This window comes from Sitophilus oryzae, unplaced genomic scaffold, assembly GCF_002938485.1.
Source record: "Sitophilus oryzae breed Bouriz unplaced genomic scaffold, Soryzae_2.0 scaffold_1181_pilon_pilon, whole genome shotgun sequence".
Classification (NCBI taxonomy): Eukaryota; Metazoa; Arthropoda; class Insecta; order Coleoptera; family Curculionidae; genus Sitophilus; species Sitophilus oryzae.
Window position 1 is genome coordinate 1739394 of NW_022145817.1, and position 26743 is coordinate 1766136.

The 26743-nt window shown below is 32.0% G+C and overlaps 3 protein-coding genes across 3 annotated transcripts in view; 1 reads left to right on the top strand and 2 right to left on the bottom strand.

The window, feature by feature from the left end:
* Positions 1–2634, bottom strand: part of LOC115891466 — a 33203-nt gene extending 30569 nt beyond the window's left edge. The window contains exon 1 of the mRNA XM_030911920.1: positions 2472–2634. Within this exon, the coding sequence (XP_030767780.1) occupies positions 2472–2474 (3 nt within the window). The 5' untranslated portion in view covers positions 2475–2634. The remainder of the gene's footprint in view (positions 1–2471) is intronic.
* Positions 2635–7530: 4896 nt separating this feature from the next.
* On the bottom strand, positions 7531–11357 carry LOC115891465 (intraflagellar transport protein 43 homolog). Its single transcript, XM_030911919.1, has 5 exons — positions 11177–11357; positions 10948–11114; positions 8058–8090; positions 7880–7999; positions 7531–7821 (listed from the first exon to the last, which is right to left on the bottom strand). Exons 1-5 carry the CDS (start codon positions 11216–11218, stop codon positions 7617–7619), a joined length of 567 nt encoding a protein of 188 aa, XP_030767779.1. The 5' UTR covers positions 11219–11357; the 3' UTR covers positions 7531–7616.
* A 3097-nt stretch (positions 11358–14454) lies between these two features.
* The window catches only part of LOC115891464, a 35237-nt gene continuing 22948 nt past the window's right edge, over positions 14455–26743 (top strand). The window contains exon 1 of the mRNA XM_030911917.1: positions 14455–14616. Coding sequence (XP_030767777.1) covers positions 14565–14616 — 52 coding nt within the window. The 5' untranslated portion in view covers positions 14455–14564. The remainder of the gene's footprint in view (positions 14617–26743) is intronic.

The window sequence follows — 26743 nt, forward strand, 5'->3', positions numbered from 1 at the left end:
TTTATTTGGGACACTCTGTATCTTATAAAAATATTTTTAAATTGTAGCTCTAATAGTCCTTCAACGAACCCAAAACTTACAATTTGTAAAAATTTAATCGTTTAGCTACAATACTCCGTGTCGTATGTGGTGAACAACCCTGTATTATTATTTTATCTTCTGCTAGATCTAATAGGCAATTAAGTCATTTGTTAATATGAAGTAATGTGTATGAGTGTTCAAAATATTGTTTTATTGTCTAAGACAATAGAACTACCGTATGATCGAAAGAGAAACGGCGTCCAATTGGCTTAGAAGTGAACATAGATGACATTCCCCAGATAATTTTAATGTAAAATGACGACGATCTTCATGCATTTCATAGTCATCGCTGACACCGTTTTTTTTTCGATCATATTGTATAACACAGCATCGTTGATTGAAAGATTTTTTTTTTCTTGAATCAACGATAGCATATTTTTTTATTACACGTTTATTATACCACAGGACGGCGTAAAAAAATGGCGTCAAAGGCGGCTGGGAAATGACAATGGATGATAATTCTAGCGAGGACAAGCTCTAGACGCATTAGTTGGCCGGAGTGTTATAATTTATTTTTATATTGAGTAATAGTGATTTTTAAATGGTGTATAGTTTCAAACTATGTCATTTTCAACCGTATATTAAATCTGTAAAAAATGGCAGAAGGATTCTGTCAATCTGGTCAATTTGTCAAAAAAGTAACAATGTACAAAAAATACTCCCAAGATTACAATGTTCTAATCTGCTCTAATATCAAAAGCAGTCATTCAAGAATTATCCTTTATAACTACGCCTAGTAGATAATAATTATCTGTATAATATTTAACTTCGATCAAGAAATTTGGGCATAGAAAATACTTAAAAAATATGTTTTTAAATCTTTCATCATCGGTCATTAATCCTTAAAGAACTAATCTCTACGCCACTGCAAAAATGTTATACACCTGTTTTAATGTGTGATGTTTTAAATTTCTGTGAATTCCTTGCTTCCAATAAATCAAATCGTGATGTTTACACTGACCTTATTGATGAGAAAAGAAACAAGCATTTTGCAACAGCTTTGCTATATACAGTAAAGCAGATCAAAGCGAGATTCAACAAAATTACCATTGAATTAAAAAATAAGATCGCATAGAAGGTGAGTATACTGATTTATAGAAGCAAATAAATATAAATGTACAAAAATATAGTCAGTCCAACGATTCTGGGAAAATCTGGACAGAGAGCCTCCAAAAAATGAGAGAAAATACAATTAGCAAAATAAAGACACTGCTGTCACTGTCAAGTATCCTCTCGTTGGACAGACTATACAGGGTGAGTTTCCTACGATGTTCTCTGTGGGTATCTCGGAAACTACTGGAGATAGAAAGTCGGTTAAATGGGGAAATGATTGCAGTTTTGTGGGGTCATAAATATGCGCCTTTCAGATTTTTGAAAAAGTTCATGGCTTACTAGATATTTCGAAAAGAAAACAAATTTTCGCTATTTCAAAAAGTGTCCCTAATTCCATTATAATCTATTTTAGACAAAAAGTTTTCAGGTAAAAGTTGTAGATAATCACATTCCTAATGGGTTTGTCAGGATGTCATAATGACAGTCATGTTGGACCACTCTATTAATGCGAGAGTATCTAAATTTAACTTTTCTAACATGTCTTGAAAACCGTTCTCTAAAAAACATAAGTAACGTTCACCGGTCAACGTATCCTCGAAACCGTATAGCCAAGAAAAGTTGAACCAATATTCCTACACGCTTTTTTTCATTTGAAAAATTCATGTTTACAATTTTTGTTTATTTTAATTTACAAAGTTTGGAAGGGACAGTTTCAAATTTCTGAGCAACGACGATTGAACTTGTTTCCATGGCTAACTAAGTGAAATTAAAATAAAAACACTAAATCACCACAATACAACAAAACACTTTTACTTTTACACTGGACGCGCGTTTCGCTAACCATGTTAGCATCATCAGCAGATGATTATAAACTCGCTTCACTTCAGTTTATATATATATATATAACGCCCTCTACAAGTAGGAGTCATATTGACATCAAAATCAAATTTGTCATATCAAAAAACATCCAGACACCAATTTTCATCCAAATATTGACGTTACTTCATAAATTATTTGGAAAAAATCGAAATAAAAATGAAACTTCTACACCCTGTATCTCCGAAACTAAGCATTTGAGGACATACGTTTATACGAACTTTTTTACTTGTTTTAATCTGCACACTTTGCTGTCGAAGTTTCCGGAATACAGTTCGGACCACCCTGTATATTCTTGATGAATATTGTTTTACAATTAAAAAAAAACTTTTAACAAGAACTCATTTCAAATAAAAAATTAAAAAAATATATATAAAAGAGGATTGCAATCTACAATGTCATATATACTTCTTATAAGAAATGAGAGTAAATTTAAAAAAAATCATAATTATATATCATACCATTTTTTATGATGAACCATTTACAAAACTACGGCACCTCTGCAGAAATCCCCAATTTTTCTTCACCGAAATCACTCGGTTCACGAGATGAAGCAACAAAACTAAAAAAATTGACCGGTAACGCACGCAGGAGAAATAAAAGGAGCGAATTGGCGATGAATGTGTTTTCTGGCGGAGGATCTCCGATATCCCACCTATTAACAACAATCTTGCATAAATTTTCGACTGTACCAAAAGCGTAACAATAGTTTTAACGGTGATTAAACCCTAGTATTTCGATATCTCGCACATTCACTCACAGGCACGAAAAACAGGCACGTTAAAATTTCGATGGATTTTAAAGTTTAATATATTTTGTTCTAATTGGCCGATTTTTTATGATTTTTTAAGCAGTTTTTAGCTTAAATTATTTGAATTTTTATTATCTCTTTCTAAATTAATGAAGAAAATTCCACACCTGTAATTTTTAACCAACCAAAACTTGTTGTTTGACAAATCACCATGGCAGCGGATAAATTTTAGTGAAAATGTTTTCCTTGTGGGCACCCAACAACGAATTATACTGGAAATTTTTGACGTTTAATTAAGTTTCATATTCTAAGTAATAATTAAAATCATAGATTTACTGGACATATATATAGAAAGAGTCAAACATTTGGAGAAAAGGATGTACCTCAAGAATCGTTCTGAATCATCGCTACCGTTGTTTGGGGTGAAATTTTTGTAAATAAGTTTTTTTGATAGATGTTAGTGATGGGAACAACACCAAATAATGAGAAAATTTAAAAAATATATACCAAAGGCCTAGAACGAACAAAATGTCCTGAACAATCTAATACTACGTGTGGGGTGTGATTGATCACGTTTTAATTAATGCATTGAATAAGCCGTATACCTACATAGAAACTGATTAATCTAACCCCAGTCTATTTTAAAGTCATGGTTTAAATTTTATAGGATTCTTTAGCATTTGGGGTGAGATTGATCAATGAAAAATAATTATTGCTGTGATATAAAACAAATACAAGATTAGACTTTCAAACTAAAATATATATTTTCTGAATCCCAAAAAAAAAGAAAGAACTGTTACATAAAACTAAATACACACCGGAAAAGTTTAGGGATATTACAATTTTATCCAGCCATCGTCAGTAATTTTATTATTTGCATTTCTGATATAATAAAATTAAAATAAACAAATAGTTTACAGGACGTATTGGAAATAAAAATGCAAAGTTTACCGAATTTTTCAAATTTACCTTGATTTTTATTGAACTCAAAAAATACACACATTTTTTTTATTCTAAACTGTAAATTAAAAAAAAAATAAAACCATTTTTACTTAATAAAGGTTATGGCCTCCTCTACTGTTCATTACAGCCCTACATCGTCTCTCCATGCTCCTGATCAAATTGTCGATCTCTTCTTGAGGTACAGACTGCCACGCTACATTCATCCGAACCAGATCCCTACGAGTTTCACGAGGCATGTCCATTCTCAAAATTTTTTCTTTGGACCGCGTCCCATACGTGCTCGATGGGGTTGAGGTCAGGAGATTGTGCTGGCCAGGGTAAGATGTTTAATTGATGAGCATTGATAAACTCACTTACCACTCTGGCTGTATGAGGCCGTGCATTGTCATGCATGAGAATGAAGTTTCTCCCAAAATCATTGGCATATGGTAACACGACACGCTCAAGAATTAAATCACGATATGTGTAATTCCTGTTAGAAACCTTTCAAGAAAAACGAGATCGGTTTTTCGGCCTAACTGGACTCCTCCCCAGACTATAACTGTTCCACCTTGATAAGGGTGCACTTCCTGAACATGATCCAACCGAATAAGATTTCCCGGTTCTCTCCATACTCTAAGCCTTCTCGAATCCGGATGAATTCCAAAGCGTGACTCATGCGTGAAGAGAACATTGGCCCATTGTTCATTCGACCACCGAACATGATCTTGAGTCCACAAATATCGTACTTCTCGATTTCGTCTCGTTAAGGGTTGAGCTCTCCAGGGGCGTCTGCTTCTTAAGTTGACTTCTCGTAATCTATTGCGAACAGTGTCAGGACTAACGGTTACATTATGTGTTTCCTTGAGAATTAAACTAAGCTCTGGTGCTGTAAGAGTAGGTCGGTGTCCAGCATTTAATTGTAAAAAATAATCTTGCTGATGGGTAGTAATGCGATGTCGCCCTGTGTGCCTTTCAGCAACATCACCACTTTCACGGTAGCGTGCACTTAATCGCGATATCACACTTTGCGTTGTATTTAATGCTCTAGCTACGTTGATTTGGCGCATTTCAGCTTCCAGCTTACCCATGGCCCTTAGCATTTCGTCTCTGTTAAGATGTCTGCGCTCCATAATGTCGTTTAATGCTAAACAGAGTTATTTGAATGAATTCTGGCCAGTTATCATAAAAACATAGCCAGTACAGGTTAAATTCGAACAATTGATGCTAGGTGCTTTTTATACATTTGACAAAAAATGCACAACCACTTCTGCAAATATCCCAAATTTAGAAATAACTAGTGTGACTACTTCGTTTCAATCGAAGTAGAAAGAATCGGCCTACAAATATGTGGTTGTTTATTCAAAACATTTATTTTTAACTTTAATAAAATGATATCCCTAGATTTTTCCGGTGTGTTTATTATGAAAATATATAAAAAAGTGGGATATTCTTACATTTCGTAAACATCGATTTCTTTTTCAAATGAATAAGTTACTTTATCGTTAAGATTGGTAACACTAGGAGTTGGTAGAATGGCTGTCACGTCTTCTAAACCAGCTACAGATTCATCATTAGGTTGGGGTGAAAATAGTTTTCGTGACTTGTCACATGTCATCATCATTTTAGCCCTCAAGAGCTCAATCTCTTGTATTCTTTCGAGAGAATTAAAACCCTGTACAGCGGCTATGTAGCGATACACCGTCTACTTCCTAGATCCTCCCAGGACTTTTACTAATACGAATTTTCCAACTTCGATATATCCAATTCGGGGCCCAAGGTATTCAGATTCATGTCGGATAGCCTCTTCAGCGTCTTCTTCTAAAGGTTCGTCATCTGAATTGTCGTTAGTTACTGGTCCATTGACATCTGATTCGCTAGAGCTATCATTGTTTGCTGTAACACTTCTGCCAGGCTCCACATTTATCTTCTGGCATTTTATCTTTCTTCTTGTCGGTGCTGGTGAGAATCGTTGTTGTTGTAAATAGTTTAAAAGGGTATCACTGATATCGGTCCCAGGGTCATTATCATTCGCTGGAATTTTGCGTAAAATACGCTCTGGATCAATTGATATAATTGCAGTTGCTTGAAATGAACTGATAAGGTCATTCTTAATGGCATTATCGCATATGTTTTCCATTTCAGCCAAAGTAGAGGCAAGCAGGTGCGGAAAGTCCTTCTTATCTATTGACGTTTGCTGTTTATGTGCCGTCTTCCAATTCGTCAAAACTCTTCTCCACGCATTTTTGAATGAGCGGAAAAATCCCACGTCTATCAATCTCGCCCGTACTAAGTGATTAATCTGACCCCTTCGAACAAATTAAAGTATAACCTCACAATTCGTGACCCAAAATAACCAAATTTCGGAATATGACTTAAAGAAACATCAACAAATAGCGCCATGCAATCAGTGTGTTCGTTACTATATAATAATTTGACTTACCAATCAAAGTTCTAGAAGTTGTAAATGAAAGCAAAAACAGTTAAACAATTTGAATGGATTTTTAGACAAAAAACAGGGATTTAACGATGTGACTTGTACACATTCCTTTCGGCCATGTTTCTACTAAACACACATGGCGGTTTAACATTAAACGAACCGACTCGACGATTCGCGCGTCACATTTGAACTTATAAAAATGTAATCTAGTGATCAATCTCACCCCCGAAGCAAACGACTATATATCTTCTATTTCATCGTCATTGATATCATCAGCTCTGTCCATTGGAACTTCAGCAACATTATTGGTAAGATACTATTATGTAACATCCTTAGGATGACATCTTGGACAAAGGGTTTTCGTTTTTTTTTTGTAATTTTTCCGATAAAAATTATGGGGCCCGAGACAGTTCTTTATCCGCCTTTAATTAAACTTGATTCAGTAGCATAACATAATTTTTTCAAAGGTAGTTCGGAAACATGCTGTTTGACGTCTCTCTGTTTTGTTCTTAAAGAACTTTCAGCAAACGGCTTTTTTGGCCTGTCCCTTTTTCACATTACCAATCGTGTTTGTTCAGTATGAATATGAGTAAATCAATCAGTATGAGTAATTTGAGATAGCTTGAAACGCCACTGTGCATTCAAAATCTAGTTGGAAACTTTCTACGCGCTTTCCATCTATAAAACCATTTTGGACACAAAAACCTTCACCGCAGCTTTTAATTGCTTTTTGAAGTTCAAAGGTAGGCCAATTCGGCTATTAAATTTGTCTTTTGCATAGTTTAAAATTCGTTCTTTGCACTTTGAAGAAGATAATTTAAAGACTTTTTCTCCTAGCAGCACCAGAAATAATTCCTCTCTATTTGCAGATAGTAACACCGTGGTGATAGTAATGTCAGGCCAGGATCGTCACGACTACCTGGAAATAAAAAGGCTTTTCTCGAAAAAGGCTCAATTGGGATAGCTAGTTTTGTGTATAATGACATTTTAAGAATTAAGTAAAATTTTGAATTTTATTAATTTTTCTCAATTCTCGCAATAATTATTTACAATTTGATTTAGTAGTTATATTTTACTTATAAAAAAATTGGCGCCGGGAGGCACATATAGCCGCCCATAATTGATATTTTTTTTATCGCAAAAACTGCGACTTTGACTGATTTTGATGTTATTACAAATTTTGTTGCAAATATTATTCCTAATTTTAAATTGAAAACCGCGTTTCGCTAGCTACTGTAATTTTGGAGTTACGATTTTTTAAATTTTTTAACCCCCTCCCATACCCCCTTAAATATCAAAATAATAGATATATTTTATTTTTATCTAATTATCTATTATTCTAAAATAAATTATCACTACAAAATAAATATCTGTAAATAATTACATAATAATTACATATTATAAATAATTACATAATTAATCCTTTGTATAAACAAAGGATTATCCTAATCTTTTTTAAATCTAAATTTATTATCAATTATTATTTCTGGACAAATCGTGAAATAAGCTTTCCATAGTCCAACTCTCTGGCTTCATTTGTACCTCTTTCTCTGGATAGAGCTTATTTGTCAAAAACGACAAATCTATATTACCCAAATTGCCAAAATTTATTTTGTCTCCCTGTATATTTCCTAACTGATTGTCCAGTTCTTTATACGTGTCTTTGTCTACAGAAGCACTGAAAGGAATACATTAAAAACATAATAAAAAAAGGCAAAAAAAAATAAGGAATTTACATAGGTTTTACATCTGGCAAGTTTAGTGGATCGTCCTGTAAATCATCAATATCTGGAATTACTGGAATATCGTTTTCGTCATCTTTGCTGGTACTGTCATTTTGACGTTGAAACCTTTCTCTAAAATTATAATGTATTGAATAACAGGTCTAAAATATTAATATACTACTGTACTTACAGCTCTATAATATTAGTTGAACTTTTACTGGACCTAAAATAAACATAATGATATAATTACTGATGAATATTAATTGGAAATTTACTAATCTGTGTGTTAGTATTTCATTGATTGACGCAAATTTTATAAAACACACGAAAATGGGACCCCCTGTACAGTGTGTGCTAAATTGGTCGCTTTTAAAGGGGAACTCCCTTTTCTATAGGAGATTTCCTCGAACTTCCTTAGAACTCACTTTTCTATAGAGAAAAACTAATATCGGTGTCTAAAACTCAATTTTTATCAAAAACATGATATACACAGGGTGGTCCGAACTGTATTCCGGAAACTTCGGCAACATATTCTGCAGATAAAAGTAAGTAAAAAAGTTCGTATAAATGTATGTCCTAAAATGCTTAGTTTCAGAGATACAGGGTGTAGAAGTTTCATTTTTATTTCGATTTTTTCCAAATAATTTCTGAAGTAAAGTCAACATTTGGATAAAAATTGGTGTCTGGGAGTATTTTGACATGAGAAATTTGATTTTGATGTCAATATGACTCCTACTAGTAGAGGGCGCCACCTACATGTATTTTAACTCTTTTGAAGTGTAATAACTTTTTGTCCATACCTGTATAAAACTACCGAGCGAAAAAATATATGTGACTTTACGTATAAAATATCTCTTTGTAAAAATCGCTACGAGCAACCGTTTTTAAGATATTTAGAATGGAAATAGTCAATACATGTCATTATTGACCAAAAATAAACACGTTGAGCAGATATAGTTATTTCACTGAAATAATAAATTTGGGAATTTTTTATTTTTTTAAATTAATCATAAATTTTTCTGCAAAAAATGATGATAAAACAGTTTCTGTTGAACTTTTGACACAAACATATTTCAAATTGAAGATTTCAGTCTAATAACTATTTAGTCAACACGTTTAATTTATGTCAATGATGACAGGTATTGATAATTTCGATTCCAAATATCTCGAAAACCAAGACTCGTAGCGATTTTCACCAAGAGACCTTTTTCACATAAAAAACGTCGTAAATGTTTTTTTTTACTTACTAGTTTTATACAGGTATGGACGAAAAGTTATTACTCTTCAAACCAATTAAAAAATATGTAGGTGGCGCCCTCTACTAGTAGGAGTCATATTGACATCAAAGTCAAATTTCTCATGTCAAAAAATTCCCAGACACTAATTTTCATCCAAATATTCACGTTACTTCAGAAATTGTTGGGAAAAAATCTCTCTCGAAATAAAAATGAAATTTCTACACCCTGTATCTCCGAAACTAAGCATTTTAGGACATACATTTATACGAACTTTTTTACATATTTTTATCTGTAGAATAGGCTGCCGAAGTTTCCGGAATACAATTCGGACCACCCTGTATATCTGTACCATTTGTTTAAAATGTGCATTTTTAACAAATCTCTGTAACTTTTTTGCTATGGAAAACTTTGTATTTAATTTTATGAAAACATTTCAAAAGCACTTTTTTACGTAGAATTTAATGGCTTAGGTATATTTTTTTTAAATTAATAATTTATGAATTATCAACAGAAAATTTGATTTTATATGGGACGTCCTGTATATTTTTAATTCAAAGAAAATAATTTAAAATTATCTTTCCAAAAATATAGCATATTTGATATTTTACTCGATTCCTCTTCGAGATAAAGAGTTTTTAACAATTCGCCCACTTTGAATAAGTATATAGGATTTGAACATCGCCGGCTGTAATGCAAAAAAAGAATTAGCTGTGAGCTGCAATTAAAACGAAAATAATATTTGCAATGAGAGATGCATAATTTTATAATAATTTAAACTATATTTAACAACAATAAAAATAAATAGCAAACCAAGACATGAGATTTTGCTACAGGTATTCGACATAATTATCGACCGTTTCGGAATACCTCGCGGAATTCATGAACTCAGAGGTGATAAAAAAATACCCTCGTGTAACCGCTAAATACTTTTAATTCTTATCTAGATTATACTGAGAATTTAAAAACAAGAACCTTTATTCTTCCACAAAGTTAAAAATCCATAGGCCCCAACTCCGGCGGCCTTGACGGCCAACTGCTGGGATTTTGGTTACCTATTCAATTATAGTCGAAATTGGCTGCAAAAATTTGCTGATAACTTCAGAGTTCTGAAAGCGGTGCCTCGTCTTTCTGGAAAAATATGTTTTCGAGTTCAATTAGGGGCAATAATCAATCATCAATAAATAATGGTCAAAAGCCTAGTAGTTAAAAGTGGCGAACTTTTAAAAATTCTGTATTTGAAAAGGGACTATAACAAAATATCAAGTGAGCTATATTTTTGGAAAGGTAATTTAAAGTCCTTTTTAGTTAATTAAAAATATACAGGGTGTCTCAAATAAAAAGTCAATTTTTCTGTTGATAACTCTTAAATTATTAATTTAAAAAAAATTATACTTAAACAATTAAATTCTATGTAAAAAGGTGCTTTGGACATGTTTTTACAAAAATACAAAATTTTCCATAGCAAAAACGTTACAGCGATTTGTTAAAAATACACATTTTTGAAAAACACTCCGTAACTCATAAACGGTAATAGATATCGATGTGCGGTTTTCACCATCATGTTTTTGATAAAAATTGAGCTTCAGACACAAATATTAGTTTTCGGCTATCTCCTATAGAAAAGGATGTTCCTCTTTAAAAGCGTCGAATTTGACCCACTCTGTACACTATTTCGAAAATCTATACATATGTAAATAAACCAATGCAATAACTGTACCATTGTTCCAATTTTTGTAAACAAAATTAGTGTAAATATTTTAAAGAGGAATCACAATTTAGATTTTCTAGAATACTAGATAACGCTGTTTAACATATTTTAAATTTAATTATTTATTTTTGTACTTGGCAGATTTAGTTCCTTCTTCACCCCATACACTTGTTTTCCTTGGTCTAATAATGGGCCTTTCTTCTTTGTTATCGATATCGAAAGGATTAGTTTCGATCATATCAGAAGAACCAGCTTCTTCTGGTGTGTTTGGATTTGATCTGCGACCCTGTTTTGGTTGATTCTAAAATTCAGTAACATATAAATATATAATTTAAAAATGTCTAAAAATTAAAGGGAATCTACCTTTCTACCAGCTAGCAGGTCAATATCCTCATCCCAATGCATGATTATTTTCGATATTTTGTTTGTCAAAGCTTTGCTTTAAGTTTACGATATAATTTAATGCCCGTATTTTATTAATTTATTTCAGAATCTTCTAAACAAAACACTGTCTGCGTCTCTGCTTGTGTTTACATTGAAATGATTTGAGGTTACCATAGTGACTGCCTATTGATGTCTCCAAGTGATATCAGTATTATAGGCAACTCAATATACAGTATGTCCCCGGATTGTCTTTAAAAGAGGAAATTTTGAGAAAAATACATTCTTCATAAAAATCGCTTGCTCTAAATTGGTTAATCCCGTTAACACTTTTCCAAATTTTCATAGCGTTTTAGAGAAAATTACAAAAAACATGAAAATATGCTAAGTCCTAAAAATTAAAAGGCGTTTCTATGGCAATACCAAAGGGCAATACTATTTCGATTTCATTCTTTGATAGATTTTTTTTGATTGACGTTATATTTTCGCTGTTGTTAAAGTATCACATCATAGATAAATGCAACAAGTTAAGATTGGAAAGCCCGTAAAAATTTTAGGTCGCAAAATTATTTTGGGTCGCGACCGTTATACGCGATTTGGCGCTGCTATAGTGGTCGCTAAGAACAACGACAAACACAAACAGAAATAATTTTCTCTTGTCAAAGTCAGAATCTTCAAAAATCATAATAATCTTTCAAAATCTAAACCGCTCTCATTAAAGAAATTCCGAAAAGTGTTTATAGCGTCCATTTTCAAAGTAATAATTGCTATCTTGTGAGTTTAATTCAAGTTTTATTTACTCCAACCGGTGATAATTGTGAAAAAGTGGCATTAGAAACTTAAAAAGCTGTGCTGTGAACTGTGAACTGCAAAAACCATCGTGGTTCGTGGCATAACGTCGGTTTCCAATGTTTCATAGGTATTTCATACATGCGTCCTTATATAAAATAAAGTTTCTTGTATGCAACACACTGTCTTTTATTTATAAAATTAAACGAAAATAATAATAAATTTGAATAAATAATATTTGGCGATACAATTCCGGAAAAAGCCGAACCGCTCCGAAATTTTCAAAAGTTTTGGGTCGCGACCGTTGCAAGAATAGCGCCAAATAGTGTTTACATTGTCCTTATGGGCACTTTCCAATCTAAACTTTATCACATTTTCCGATAACTATTATCACCCTTTCCGTAGCATTGAAATAAATAAATTTTGTGCTTCTTTAACATTTTAAAACAGCAAAAAATATGATTAGTTATCATTAATTAATTAAAATTCTATCAATAAAAATCTATCAAAGAATGAAATCGAAATGATATTACCATAGGAACGCCTTTTAATTTTTAGGACTACAAGCTTATTTTCATGTTTTTTTTTTCTTATTTACGTTTTTCTTTCGTTTTAATTTTCTTTAAAACGCTATGAAAATTTGAAAAAGTATAAAAGGAATTAATCGTTTTAAAACAAGCAAAATTTTTTATAAAGAATGCATTTTTCTCCAATTATTAACAATAAAAAAGTTTTCCTCTTGTAATGGCAATCCAGGGACATACTGTACATAAAGTACCGTATGATCGAATAAAAACGGCGTCAGCGGTGCCTATGAAATGACGATCGATGAAATTTCCCATATAATTTTACATATAAAATGACAGCGAATAAAAAAAATCATCTTTATTTCATAGCCATCGCTGACGTCGTTTTTATTCGATCATACGGTATAAATTATATTCGTGTCTCTGTTGTAGGCATGTTGTAGGACTTGTAAGAGAGTAAGAGATAAGAATCATACAATTTCGATTGGAGGAATTTAATAAAAGATGTAAAGTTTCAAGATGATGAAGAGTATAGTTGTGGTTATATAGTAATAAATCTGACCAACACATTGTGTATTATATCTATTTTTTACTGAATTTATATTTAACAAAAACAGGGTCGCAGATAAAATATTTGGATTTTATCTGTCAGATCCAGAAGGAACTGGATCTCCTAATATGATCAAAACTAATCCTTTTGAAGTCGATCACAGAGAAGAAACGCCCATTATTATATTTCACATTGACGAGTATATGACACGTATCAGAAAGATGGTTACGCAAAGCGTTTTCTTTCATGAGTTTTTCTGTGACTGAAAAGCCCGATACGTGATGTTATCTCTCTTCAGCACTCCGGACATTCAAAAATCTCATTGCTTTGTTGCCTCTTTACTTTTGAGTTGTCGCTGTTACCTGAGTTTACAATTCTTCTCCATTTCGTTTTATTGTGCGCTGCTCCCTCCCACTGATTCTACTTATTCATGCTTATCCCTTTAAGTTTTCATGGAAAATATCCTTGTACCTTTTCAGTTGTCCACCCGGTTTCCTCTTACCGTCTATAAGCCCACCGTAAAGAAGAAATTTCGGTAGGCAGTTTTCTTGCATCCTGCATACGTGACCAGCCCATTTTAAGCGGAATTTAGTAATCATGACATTGCCACTCTCGTAGCTACCATTTTCAAGGACCGACACGTTTGAGACATGGTTGTGCCATTTGATTCTTAACAGTTGTCTAAGGTGTCTGTATTGCAACTTATTAAATGAGTTTATGTGCTGGCGGTACGGCATCCAGGTTTCACACCCATATAACATGGTGGAGATTCAAGTCATGATTGTAGAAAACCCTGTCTTTTAATTTCCAGATTGCTCTTGAGGCGCTGCTATTTCTGTGCTGAATTTCAGAGTCGATATTGGCTTTTTCCGAAATCAAACTGCCGAGGTAATTGAATTCCCCTACATATTCCAATAGTTCTTCTCCGATTTTTATAGCGTTGTTATGATTTTCCGGGGGATTGCACATGATTTTAGTTTTATCGATGTTCAGCTTAAGGGCCAAAGGCATCACGTATACCCAGGTATATGTGTTCAAAATTTCTTGTAACTGTTGCATTGTTTTTGCAACTAAAGCGCAGTCATCAGCGTATTGAAGTTCTGTGATGAATTTTATACATGTTTGTGTCTTTTTATATTGAACAGACCGCTGTAATTTAGTCGACTTTTTTTATGTTTATGGGATCAACGAAAGATGTCTGGACAAACTGAATGTATTCAACTCACTTCAGATTCATTCGTCATTCATTCGTCAGATTAATTCAATGAGATTGACGTTTGAGAACCAACCTTAATTCAAAAGGAATATCAAGGTCGCAGTTTTCCGTTACTTTTCGTTTAACCCAGGTATCGAGGTAACAAAAAGAAAGTGCTAACGGACAGTCATAAGTCCAACCTCCTTAGGCAGTCTAACAAGAAACGACAACAGCAGAAATCCTGCCGCATATCTCTTCGCTAGTGAAAATCGTCTTATGTGCCTTTAAAAAAGTGTTAACTTCAGCAAAATGCGGGTCCTAGTAATTTCTACTTTTGTGATATTTAGTGTGTGTACAAAGGGTGAGTCTTATTGTCATTTTTATTAATTTATATCGTCCAATATGACGTTTTGGTGGTACTATAAAATGCTGTTCTTTCTGTAAAACAGTATTTTTATGTACAGAAAGATTAATATTAAATAATAGAGGTAATAAAAATTAATACAAACGTATGTTAAAGTAAAAAAGTAGATTCATTTAATGCGGTCCAGTTGCCGGCTTATCTAACAAGAATCGGAAAAGAAATTACATAAAATGTACGTTTTCTTTCACCAGAAACCAAGAAGAAACTAGCTAGTTTATTTTTTCGTAGAATGTCGTAATAGTTTTGAATAAGATAAGGTACGTTAGAGCAAGTCAGAATCAGATAATATGACGACGATTTTGCAACAAGTAATACTACAATTAATATAATCAGTATCAATTAATCTATTTCTTATCATCTTTTGTTAAGAAACACATCAAAAAAATAATGCGGCTTAAATCTATGCCCCATAAAATAACAGATAATAATCTAAATTATTTTTTTCCATAACAACTGTTAAAATTGCCTTATATCTATCAAAAATAGTAGATAAAATAGTACTTTAACCGCAAGGGTAGGTTAAATGATACTTTAACAGCGTGGATAGGTTAAAAACATATTTCTTCTCGCACGTTTTTTAATTGCTTCCATTTTTGAAAACCTTTGTATTACTTTTCATAAGTTATTCGGGATTTAAATGGAAGTAGTTTGGATATGGCGTTTGTCGCCATACCTTATTTCGTTTTGAGCCATTTCTGGCTCCAATTCAATCAGCAATCGACACAGAGAATTACAAAATATTGACTCAAAATTGACAACTAAAGAGACAGCTTTATTTATTTGTCAAATTATATAGAAACCAAAGCCAACCCAGCATAATATTTTTTCTACTCGTAATAAACTCCTTGAAATAATAATTTCTGAATATGTTTTAAAACGTAACTCGCTATGAAAAAAAATATTGTTTTAAACAGGACGATAAAATTGCATTATCGTCTCCCGAAATTAATTCACTAGCGAGTTACCATTTTATCGTCTTGTATAAAAAATAACTATTCTCAGTAAAATTAAACTACTAAAATGATTATTTTTAAGTTAATATACAGGGTGAGTCAACGATAGAGTAAAGTCCATTATCTCATTTGTTTCAAGGTTTACAAAAAAATGTTTAATATAAAACTTATAGGGATGGTTAAGATACACATTTTAAAATTATTATAGAGTATACAAGGTGCTTCAAAAAAGTGTAGCGGTTATAACATAAGGTTTTTTTAAATGCAACACCCTATTTTTTATTTTATTTTTAGATTCTGCGTAAAATTCCATAACTTTTTTATATATAACGTTATATATCTAAAATTAATAGTTTTTGTAATATTTCAATTTATTTAAACAAATGTTAAATTGCAGTGTGGTAAAAAATTGTCAGTGGTGCCATTGTTTCTGAAGTTGGAGTACCAAAATTTGGTAGGAGAGTTTTATAGAGATGAAAAAAAGATATATGTAAAGATACTTTAGTTAAATGATACAGGGTGTTCAAAATATATTTATGAATATCAACTACTTAAAATAAAAAAATATCAAATTTTTTAAATGGGACACCCTATATATTATTATTTTTTCTGATAGATTTGACAAAACTCTTCAACTTTTATTAAGTATGTAATATCCCTATTTTTAATAGTTTGCGATTTATTCCCATTTATTCTATTTTTACCCATATTTTCAATACAATCACCCTATAAAATCATAGTTGCCATGACAAAACAAAACTGTTTATTACTTATCTTTAACAGGTAGCTTCATAATTAGTTGCAGTTGCTGGTATTAGTTAAAATTAATTAACTTTACTCAAATAAACTAAATCGCAGTAGTGAATTTCTTGGTGTATTTCTATATTATGAAAGATGACATTTGGGATTTTTCGTCGGGGCGAATAGCCACAGATTAGGGTAATACTAGATTACCTAATTGTTGAAGGCTACTGATATATGAATTTTCTTAGACATACAGTAAAGTTTTTTCTCGTAGTAATTCTGATTTATAATTCATTTGGTAAAACCAATATTACTACTGCCGCGAAACCGTCCCATTACACACTGAAGATCTTTTCTAGATAATATACATCTATCCTTATAGTAGTTAGGTAAACCTAAATAACCAAAACATGTGGTTTTCTAAGCTTGTCCGTGTATATCAATCAGATTGACTAATTATTAATTTCAAGAAAATCTGTAAAAATCTATTATCTCTACCATTTACACTTATTACAACAAATTAAACTAAAATCCTAATTTTGTTCTTAACTTGCTTAACAGACATGAAATTGTGATAATTATTTCTTTTTGTCATGGTAACTATGATGTTATAGCGCAATTATATTAAAAATATGGGTAAAAATAGAAAAAATTGGAATAAATCGCAAACTAATAAAAATAGGTATATGACATTCTTAATAAAAGTTGAAGAGTTTGGTAAAATCTATCAGAAAAAATGATAATATATAGGGTGTACCATTTAAAAAAATTGAAATTCCTTAATTTTAAGTAGTTGAAATTCCTAAATATATTTTGAACACCCTGTAACATCTAACTAAAATATCTTTACATAGGTCTTTTTCTATATCTCTATAAAATTCTCCTACCAAATTTTAGTTGTCCAAGTTCAGAATCAATTCCATCATTGACAATTTTTTAACCCACTGCAATCTAACATTTGTTTAAACAAATTTAAATATAATATAAACAAAAACTATTAATTTTAGGTATTTAACATTATATATAAAAAAGTTATGGAATTTTACGAAGAATCTAAAAATAAAATAAAAAATATTTGAACTTAAAACTCCAACTAATGTTTACAATAATTCATAATTTTATAGTCATCCCCATATCCCCATAATGAGTATTGGACTGCCATAACCTTAATTCTTATTAGAATATTAAATTTACTTCTATTTTAATTTTTTATTCTTATTTAATCTAATTTTGTATTTATTTTTTGTTACCTAATCAAAACTCGCTTTTCTAAAAAATATTTTTTTGTTGGATAGTGATAGTAAACTAAAGTTCAATAACACAAGATATTTTGGTTATCAAGGCACTATACCTGATTTGAATTCATTATTTATTTTAAACATGACTATTGTCATAGTAACAAGTATATTTTTAACAAGTACGAGTATATTTTTATTTTCAAAATACATATTCATGGTTGAAAAATTCCAGGAATAATTAAACCTCATGTGGTATTTTAGACGGTGGTATTTCTAGTGAAAATATGTTTTCAATTACCTAATTACCGATCTCATTCTACTTATATTTATTATATAATATTATAAAAACTTGTTCACATATTATATATGGATATTTCCAAACAAATCGCAAACTCATTTATATTTTATATATCATTTCATTTATCACATTGACAGGCACCTACTGCGTTTTGTACAGGGTGTCCCATTTTAGTTGAAATCATATGATTTCTCCGTTATTAGTGAAGATAAAAGGGTACGGTTTACATAAACCTATCCCACTTTTTTGTCAAATGGAAGATGCCGTAAATAAAGTTTTCATAGCCATCTTCGTCTAGCCTAGCTACAGGGTCTTTTTGAAAATTTTGCAATTTGGACCACCCCCTGTATTTCCGCTATTATTAAAGGTATTGAGTAGGTACAAATTATTTATCGTAGAACTTTTTACGTAGAATATAGTGGCGTAGTTACGTAGAATATAGTAGCGAATATTTTTAAAGATATGAACTAAAGTTATGTTTTCTTAAATGGTTCACCCTGTATATTTATAAATTATATGATCTAGCTTGCCAAAAATATATATCACTCTCTATATCACTGCAATATTTAAAAGTTTTTATTAAAAAGTCATATTTATTAGTAGACCATGATTGATAATAAAATAAATTAAAGAAAAATTAAAAGTATACTGCTAACTGTCTTTTATTTTATTTTGGGAGCCACTAAACTTAACCCTCTCCCCCTATTTGTAAATCTTGGAAGCTATTGTACCGGAACTTTTAGATATTCCTTTAGCTAATTTACGTGAAATATACTTTCAGCAAGATGGGGCTCCCCCTCATAACTTTAAAAATATTAGAATTTTGTTAAATTATTATTTCTCAAATTAATGAATTGGAACCAATGGACCCATATGATGGCCTCCCGGATTCCCGGGTTTATCCGTTCTCGATTTATGATTTTGGGAATTTTTGAAATATGAAATATATCGTGGCAACTACAACAATGTCAAATACCTGGAAAATGCTTTAATAATGCGAGATTTTAGATATTTTTGCAAATCCCAAACCCATCCCGTTATAATAAATTCCGTTATAAAAAAAAGAAAAATAATAGAGATTCAGTTGTAACAGTTCAAAAGTAAATTATATCAATCCCAAACAAAATTTTAATAATGTGTATGACTATTTTAGTAAAGTTAACGCCACGAATGTTTGGGAGTGATTCATCGGTCGCTACCATGTGAACTAATCTGTTCAAGGTCACATAAAACTTAATTCCAGTGCCGTGGTGTTTCAAGTCATATAATAATCAATATATTATATAATCTCTTGTAATTTGTTGTTTTAACTATCAAAGTCTTGTCAAAACATATATTTGGTTATAAATATAAAATGGAATGCCCCATTGTATTGGTCGCACTGCAAGCACACCAATGGACTGACGCACAAAAACGAATCAATCAAAGAAACGCGATATAGTATCGTCTTTGTCAATCACGCTAACATTTTAGAATAAGTAGGAGGAGCGCAGGCAGATGAATAGACCGGGCCTTTAAAAACCTACGTCTGCGGTAAAAATTTACGTTTTTAATGTAAAAATGATAACGCGCGTGTCGATTCTAACTTCATCAAGCAATGAATCACTCCCAAACATTCGTGGCGTTTATTTTACATACCATTTTGATTTTTTTGTGATTTATCACGGCTTACTAATTAAAAAATATATCTTTTAAATATTGCAAAGTTGTATCGACTATTGTTGCTTTAATCTTTAATTGAACATGGTAGAGATCAACTTCTGGACTTAAAACAATTTCTGCTCGAGTGACAATAATATGACTTTTCAATGACAGTGATATAACAAAAATATTCAACGCTATTTCAAAGGTTTGTTGAAGGCATGCTAAAATTGCAAGAAATCTTTACTGTCTTCTTAAGTATCTCCTTCGAATATCTAATTTGCTAATACAATCCACAGGGTGTTTATAATAATAACAACATTATATTTTCCCTCGTATAATTAGATGGAGACTTTAATTTTTAATTTAAAATGTGACTAAATAATTTAGCTACCAATTGCTTAAAGAAATCATCAAAATCGTCTAACTAGAACTACCGTATTCTCGAAAAAATTTAATTTATTGTTTAAATAGATTTCGTATTCAAGGTGCGGGTCCAATTACAGTTAAGCTTTCAAAATCCATTAAATTTTCTTACACAGAATGAAATAATATTGTATTGTTATTAGGTTCCTTGTGGATAATTTAAAATATTATTTGTTTAACACAATTTATTTTCACTAACGAACAAAACAAGAAACTATATAACACTTAAAAACTAATTATTAAACTTATTTACAACTATTCATATAAGGAATTTATTTTGAATTTATTTAGCGCCAGACTCAAACAGCAACCTCTCTTCAGCAGTCTCTCTTCCTTGCACACTAGGCATCGGTATTTATCGGAGTGAGGCAGTTACAATTATGTCTTATCCTGTATATTGAGCCCTAAAATGCTTGAAACAGAAAATATTCATTTAAACTACACTTAAAATCATGATTAGAGTAATGACATACGTAGAACAGCTTCCGTTTTCAGCTTTTTATTGAAAACCGTTTTGAAAAAACTTATACCTAACGTTTTGATTTTGGTTCCCCCTAAACAGCTAGCCCCTCAGTAGGAAAACGCCATTATTTTTTGTTTTATTTATTTATATCCTGCATATCATGTTCACACTCAACATCTAGAATAGTCTATTATGCCCTTTTTGAGTCGCATCTTCGTTATGCCCTTCCATTCTGGGGTAACTGCTGCGCGACAAAATTTGATCGGATTTTCAAACTTCAAAAGAGAGCGGTTCGATATTTATTGGGACTGAACAGTACAACTCACTGCCAGAATTTCTTTAAAATTTTCAAAATACTGACTCTTATTACCTACTCTACTACCTTCTTTATTCATTTTTGAATCTGACTGCTTAACCCGCAAGCACATATCTCCTATTCTCGAAAGGCCATCTCACAACTATCCGCTTAGGAATGCACGATCTTTATCTGCCAACCCCGAGCTCAGAACTAGTTAAAGGCTCAGTACTGTACAGTGCCAAAAAAATGTACAATCCTCTGCCTTTGGATATCAAGTCGCTTTCATTCTTTCCCGCATTTCGCAAAGCTCTGAAATCATATTTACTGGAGAGGATTTACCTATATGCGATAAACGACTATTTTGTTGTTGTTTAATCATGAACAATTTTGAATTTTAAAATTTTGATCATCTCACACACTGGTTAAAAGTCTAGTATTTAATATTTTATAACTCTTAAATGATTATATCCATTTACAATTTTCCTATTGTAAAATTTTATTGATACGCCTTTTTTGTGTTCTGCAATGTCCATGTATTAATGTAGTAATTTTAATGACGTATTTTTTTTTTGAATTGTATGATTTGTATTGTATGATATTTTTTATTATTTGTATATTCTTCGTGCTTTTGTTTGTTTTGTAAAAGCTTTGTCGATGAAGCTATTTTGGCTTTTTGTACAATAAAGCATTATTTATTTATTATTTATTTATTACGCACATTTTTTTTATCTACACACCAATAAATCTCCATTCCTTATTGTCATCTTAAGTTCCTTTCAAACATTTGCAATCAATTTCAAACACACTTTCTCATATTCCTCTGAACTGAAACAGATGACAAACAACAGCTTCAATATTTCATATCCATTTTTTATTTATCCACCAATCTCGTAAAGTCTCGTGTAATAAGAAGATCCCGTAGATTGTTTGATTTATGGGCAATTTCACGTCAATTATTTTTTAACAGGCGAAAGTACTGAAAATCAAACATGTCCTAAGAGCTCAACCTCGATTGTTTGAAGCCAAGTCAATTATTGTTTAAAAATGTTATTATATAGGATATAATAATATCTCTATAACAAAACTACACAAAAAAGTTTTAAAATGACATTTTTAAACAGCTTCAAAACGACATTTTAAACAGAGAGTGGAGCCTCCCTCACAATATTTAGATGCTCTCTTTGTAGTTGGGCCCATTGTTGTCTATTGTTGACTATGCGGGTCCAAGTTATCCCTGCTAATTTCCTAATATCATGGTTCCATCTTAGGTTTGGTCTTCTTCGAGGTCCTCCGCGTTCCTCGTGGGTAACTAACCTCCTAACCTAACCAAACCAAGAACAAATAACACCCGAGAACAAATTGTGACGATGTCACCAAACAGTGCCGTGGCACATATTTTTCTTAACCTAGCTGTTTGCAGCAATATTTATATTTTTTGATAATCGTTTTGCTAAGCCTATGGTATATCATACTAATTAATTACGAAAAAAACGTATTAAAATGTTAACAAAACTAGGTACAAAACTAGTATCGACGTATAGCACATATCAAGTACATACAGATGTTAATTGAAATTGATGAATAATTATCGAATTCAATAAGAAAACGCTAAAAAGTTGGAGTGAACTGTTTATTTACCTATGAAACGTAACTCATGGCTCTTTCTTATCCCTGCTGCTTTTACACTTGAAAGCTGAACAACTAATCACCATTGTAATAAAGTTTATACAAAGTTCACAACACACAAACTATTAAAAATCGCTAAAATTGTCGCTGGTGACCAAATGATGACTCATTGTTTGCCAACAAAAGAATGGCCTCTAAGGTCACAAATTCTGCTGCAGCCCGTATATGGGCGTTACATGTCCTTATATATTCTTTAGTCAATGTTTTGGTCGATCTCTTGTCTGTCCTTATTGCCAAGTGCCTATTGCCACTTGAGGGATTTGATTCTGTGGATGGGCATCTATAACCTGGGTGTTTGTCGTATCCACACTATTCTTTTACGGTTTTTCTTAGTTATTCCCAGCATATTTCGTTCCATTAACCGTTGAGCATTGTGTATAAAAATTAATATAAATGGATATAAAATTAAAAAAAAAAACATAGAGAATATAATGTTACAGTTCGAGGTTAGAACATTTAGTGGCACAACCTGTAATTAGACCTGTAGCTTTTTTGAATACTAAATCTATTTAGTTTAAAACAAATAAAAGAGTAAACTCATGACATACAATCGAAGTTCTGTATAGTTTATTACAGCGTTGATTTAAGCGTTACGCGCATTTTAGCCGTTTGACATTATAACGACTGAGTTTTAATTCTCGAAAATTGTCTAAAGACAATTATTGCGAGGTTAACAACTTTTAAAATACCCTTAATTGAAATTTTTCAAAGTTTGTTTTAAGGTTGCCAACAATTTTTGCAAGACAGTTTTAATGAGTTATTATTAACATTAAATTAGTTAAGTAGGAACGGTTACGTAAAGACAACATATAACAAATATGCCAGATATTTAAAAAGTAATTCAATTCCATAATAATTTATGTATGCGTAACCGTAATTGTTGGGTTTAAAACCTTCATAATTTAATGATTCTTGATTTTTCGCTACAACTTCCCTACAAAAAAGGCCACTTATTTTCTCAGTCATAAATATTTGACATTTACAAAAGCGAATCATTTTATTAATGGAAATAACAGTCTGGCATATCCCAAGTGGAGGAAACGATTGTTAGTCTGGCTGAAAATTTGAGGATGCAAAAATTTGACAAATTTTTGAAATCCGTATCCCTTATTATCCCATGGTTCAAATTTAAAGTATCATTTGGTACGATCATAAACTATAATCAAAAGCAAGTTCGGTTGATTTACGAAATTGACAAAAATGAGTATGGCGACATCTTGAAAACTGCAAAAATTACAACATTTTTAATTTATTTTCCCGGATTTGAAAATTTGTCACATGATAAATAATACTATAATTTCATAGAAAATACACGTCTGGTTGTCATTTAAAATCACGGACCACGTCATTTAAATTAAAGAGCCGCCAGAAAAAATCAAAGCCTAAAGAAACACCACTGCACATTGACGTCAGTAGTTATGCCAATGCGACAATGATTAGAATGGTCATTGACGGAAACAGTACTGAGAGAATCTTCAGGTCAGGGGCTTGGAACACCCTCAAAAAGAAAATTCCACTTCTCCAACTCCCAGTGGATGACATACCAACAATTTACAACTTTGAGAAACATCTCACTGTAGTATTGAGTAATAAAAAGGATTGGGAAGGAAGAAACGCTTACTCAGCATATAAAAGACCATAAAGCATCAGTATACCATACCGTGGTATACTGATGCTTCCAAAACCAAAGCAGGGACAGGGATAGGAGTATTTGGGCCGAAAACTAAATACTCCGAACCAATGGGCATCTACCCCAGTATCCTTCAGGCAGAAATTTGCGCTATCGAAAGATGCGTACAATTTATCTTAGAAAGGAACTATCGAAAACAGGAAACTGCCATCCTATCCGATAGTCAAGCAGCACTAAACGCCATCAACTCAGTAACCATCAATTCGAAGTTGGTCAAAGAATGCCTAGGGAAACTCAACAAATTAGACAAAGAAAATAAAGTCCTCCTCCTGGGTGCTTGCTCGATGGCAATGATAAAGCAAATGATCTAGCCAAAACCTTTCTGTTTTCCAAGCGGGAACCAACTGAAAGCGGAACTGAAGAATCTGGAAGACTCCATCCTTAACTTGGAATGGGTGTTTTCCAACGGTCTATAAGACACTCGAAAAAGTTCCTCAGAACTTACGACCGAGAAAAATCAAAGGTTTTCCTTGATTTAAGTAAAAACAATCTTCAGATTGTCACGGGGTTTCTAACAGGACAGGACACTGTCTCCTCAACGAACACCTCAGTAGGCTGAAGCTGAGAAACAATGGCGAATGCAGATTCTGTGGGGAAAATGGGGAAACACCAGAACACCTTATATGCGCCGAGACGACGACCATTCGTGCCATGAACTTTGGTACGGCTGATGTCGAGGATGGAGAACTGGCCTCTGTGGAGCCGTCTCAGATACTGGTTTTGTTAAAGCCCTGAGACTGTATGATGAGTTATAACTCGTTATAACTCAAGACAGGGAAACACACAATAGATCTGTAAGGTCGCGGTGATTAACTCCCCTCCTAAACATTCTACATTCTACGAACGTTGGACGAGTCTAGCAAAGCGGATGTTTCACATGAGGCAGACTATATTTGCAGCTGAAATTATAATAAACAAACTATCATCTGCCAAATTTTTAGAACTGCAAAAATTTCTCACAGATTAGTCAGACTATTTTTTTTTCTTAACAGCACATCTCTCAGTAATAGAACTACATGTTTTTATCGCTGGAAAAAAAGTGCAGTATATTTGTATTTTCTAACGCATTTTCCGCCTCATCCCATCGGAAACCCCCCATCTCCCTACATATACAGGGTATCCCAATATTCTGTATTTCGCCTTTCCCCTTTCCCGTACTTTTTCTTGATTTTTTTGAAAGTCAAATATTATACCACTTAGCAAAATATAGACACCCAAAATCTCATTCAAATCGGGATAACGGTTCTTAAAATATCTGAAAAAATATGTTTATTTACACTTTGCACATTGTGTTACACTTTTATATAGAGGTAAATTGTGTTCAATGAGCTTATTTTAATTCTCAAAAATACGTAGTAGTTCTATATCCACGGAATATTGGGACACCCTGTACATGAAATGTGCTTAGAATAACATACCGAATAATTCTATCGGTATTTGCTGACCGGGAAACTGGGTTTCCTTAACCTTTTTTAAACTAATATCCCATTTTTGGAAACTTTCTTTTGATATGTACGTGATTAGAATATCAATTGTATGGTTATGAATTATGAACTTCTGTCTTGAAAAGGACGCCCAAAAATGACAAGAAATATTCATAAGTCATAAGTAATCGAAAGTGTTTAAATGTGTGTACCTATCAGAAATAGTCTCATATATCATAAACCATTTACTTTCTATTTTAGCCTCGATTATACACCAAAAAGCATCAAAAGTCGATGTTTCATTAATGAATAATTTGACTTAATTATCTAGAAATAAAATTTGCACTCTGAAATATAATATCTAATACCTTTATTGCCATGGAACGAAGAAAGTTTAATACTTAATTTTAATATATAAATTAGCAAAATGCATTTTCCAGATTAGATAAAATTATTTAAAAGTATTGCTTTTTGAAACTTATTATAGAAAATAGACTATGAACGAAAAAAAAACGGCGTCAGCGATGGCTATGAAATGAAAATCGCTGTCATTTTATATGCTTTGTTTGAATTGGACCTTTTATAATGATAAACGATACCTTACTTTGATTTGAATGTTGAAAACCTCGTAGGTTCAATTTTTAGCAAAAGTTATATTTATAGCCTATTTCAATGAAGACCTCATAATCTATTGTATTGTAAGACACAATCGAATTATTTTGATTATTTGCGTTATCTGTGGACATTTTTTTACAATTAACAGGAATAGAGCTCACTTACGAGATTTTCTAAGTAAGTTATCGTAAAGCATTTTCCCTCTTATTTTATACTTTAACTTTAGGGTTTTTTTAAATCTTTTAATGTACTAATTAGCTAAGATTGATAACGTTGCATTATTTTTGGAACAAAATGTTTTTTTTTTAGTTTTTTGGGGATTTTTGTTAAAACGTCAGTATAAAGTCTAGCTCGTCAGATGAAAGCTACTAAGACGAAAGATATTGTCTCTAGACGACACTATAATAATTGATTTTGAGTAATTCTTGGGAATTTTTAGAAAAAAAGCGGGAAATTTTGATCGTCTTTTTGCACATCGATGCTTTATCAAAGAAACTAAGCGCTGCCTGTTTTGCGCTAAGATCAGTTTCTAAGGAACTTAACTTCTCAACCTCTAGAATAGCGTATTATGCCCTTTTTGAGTCACAT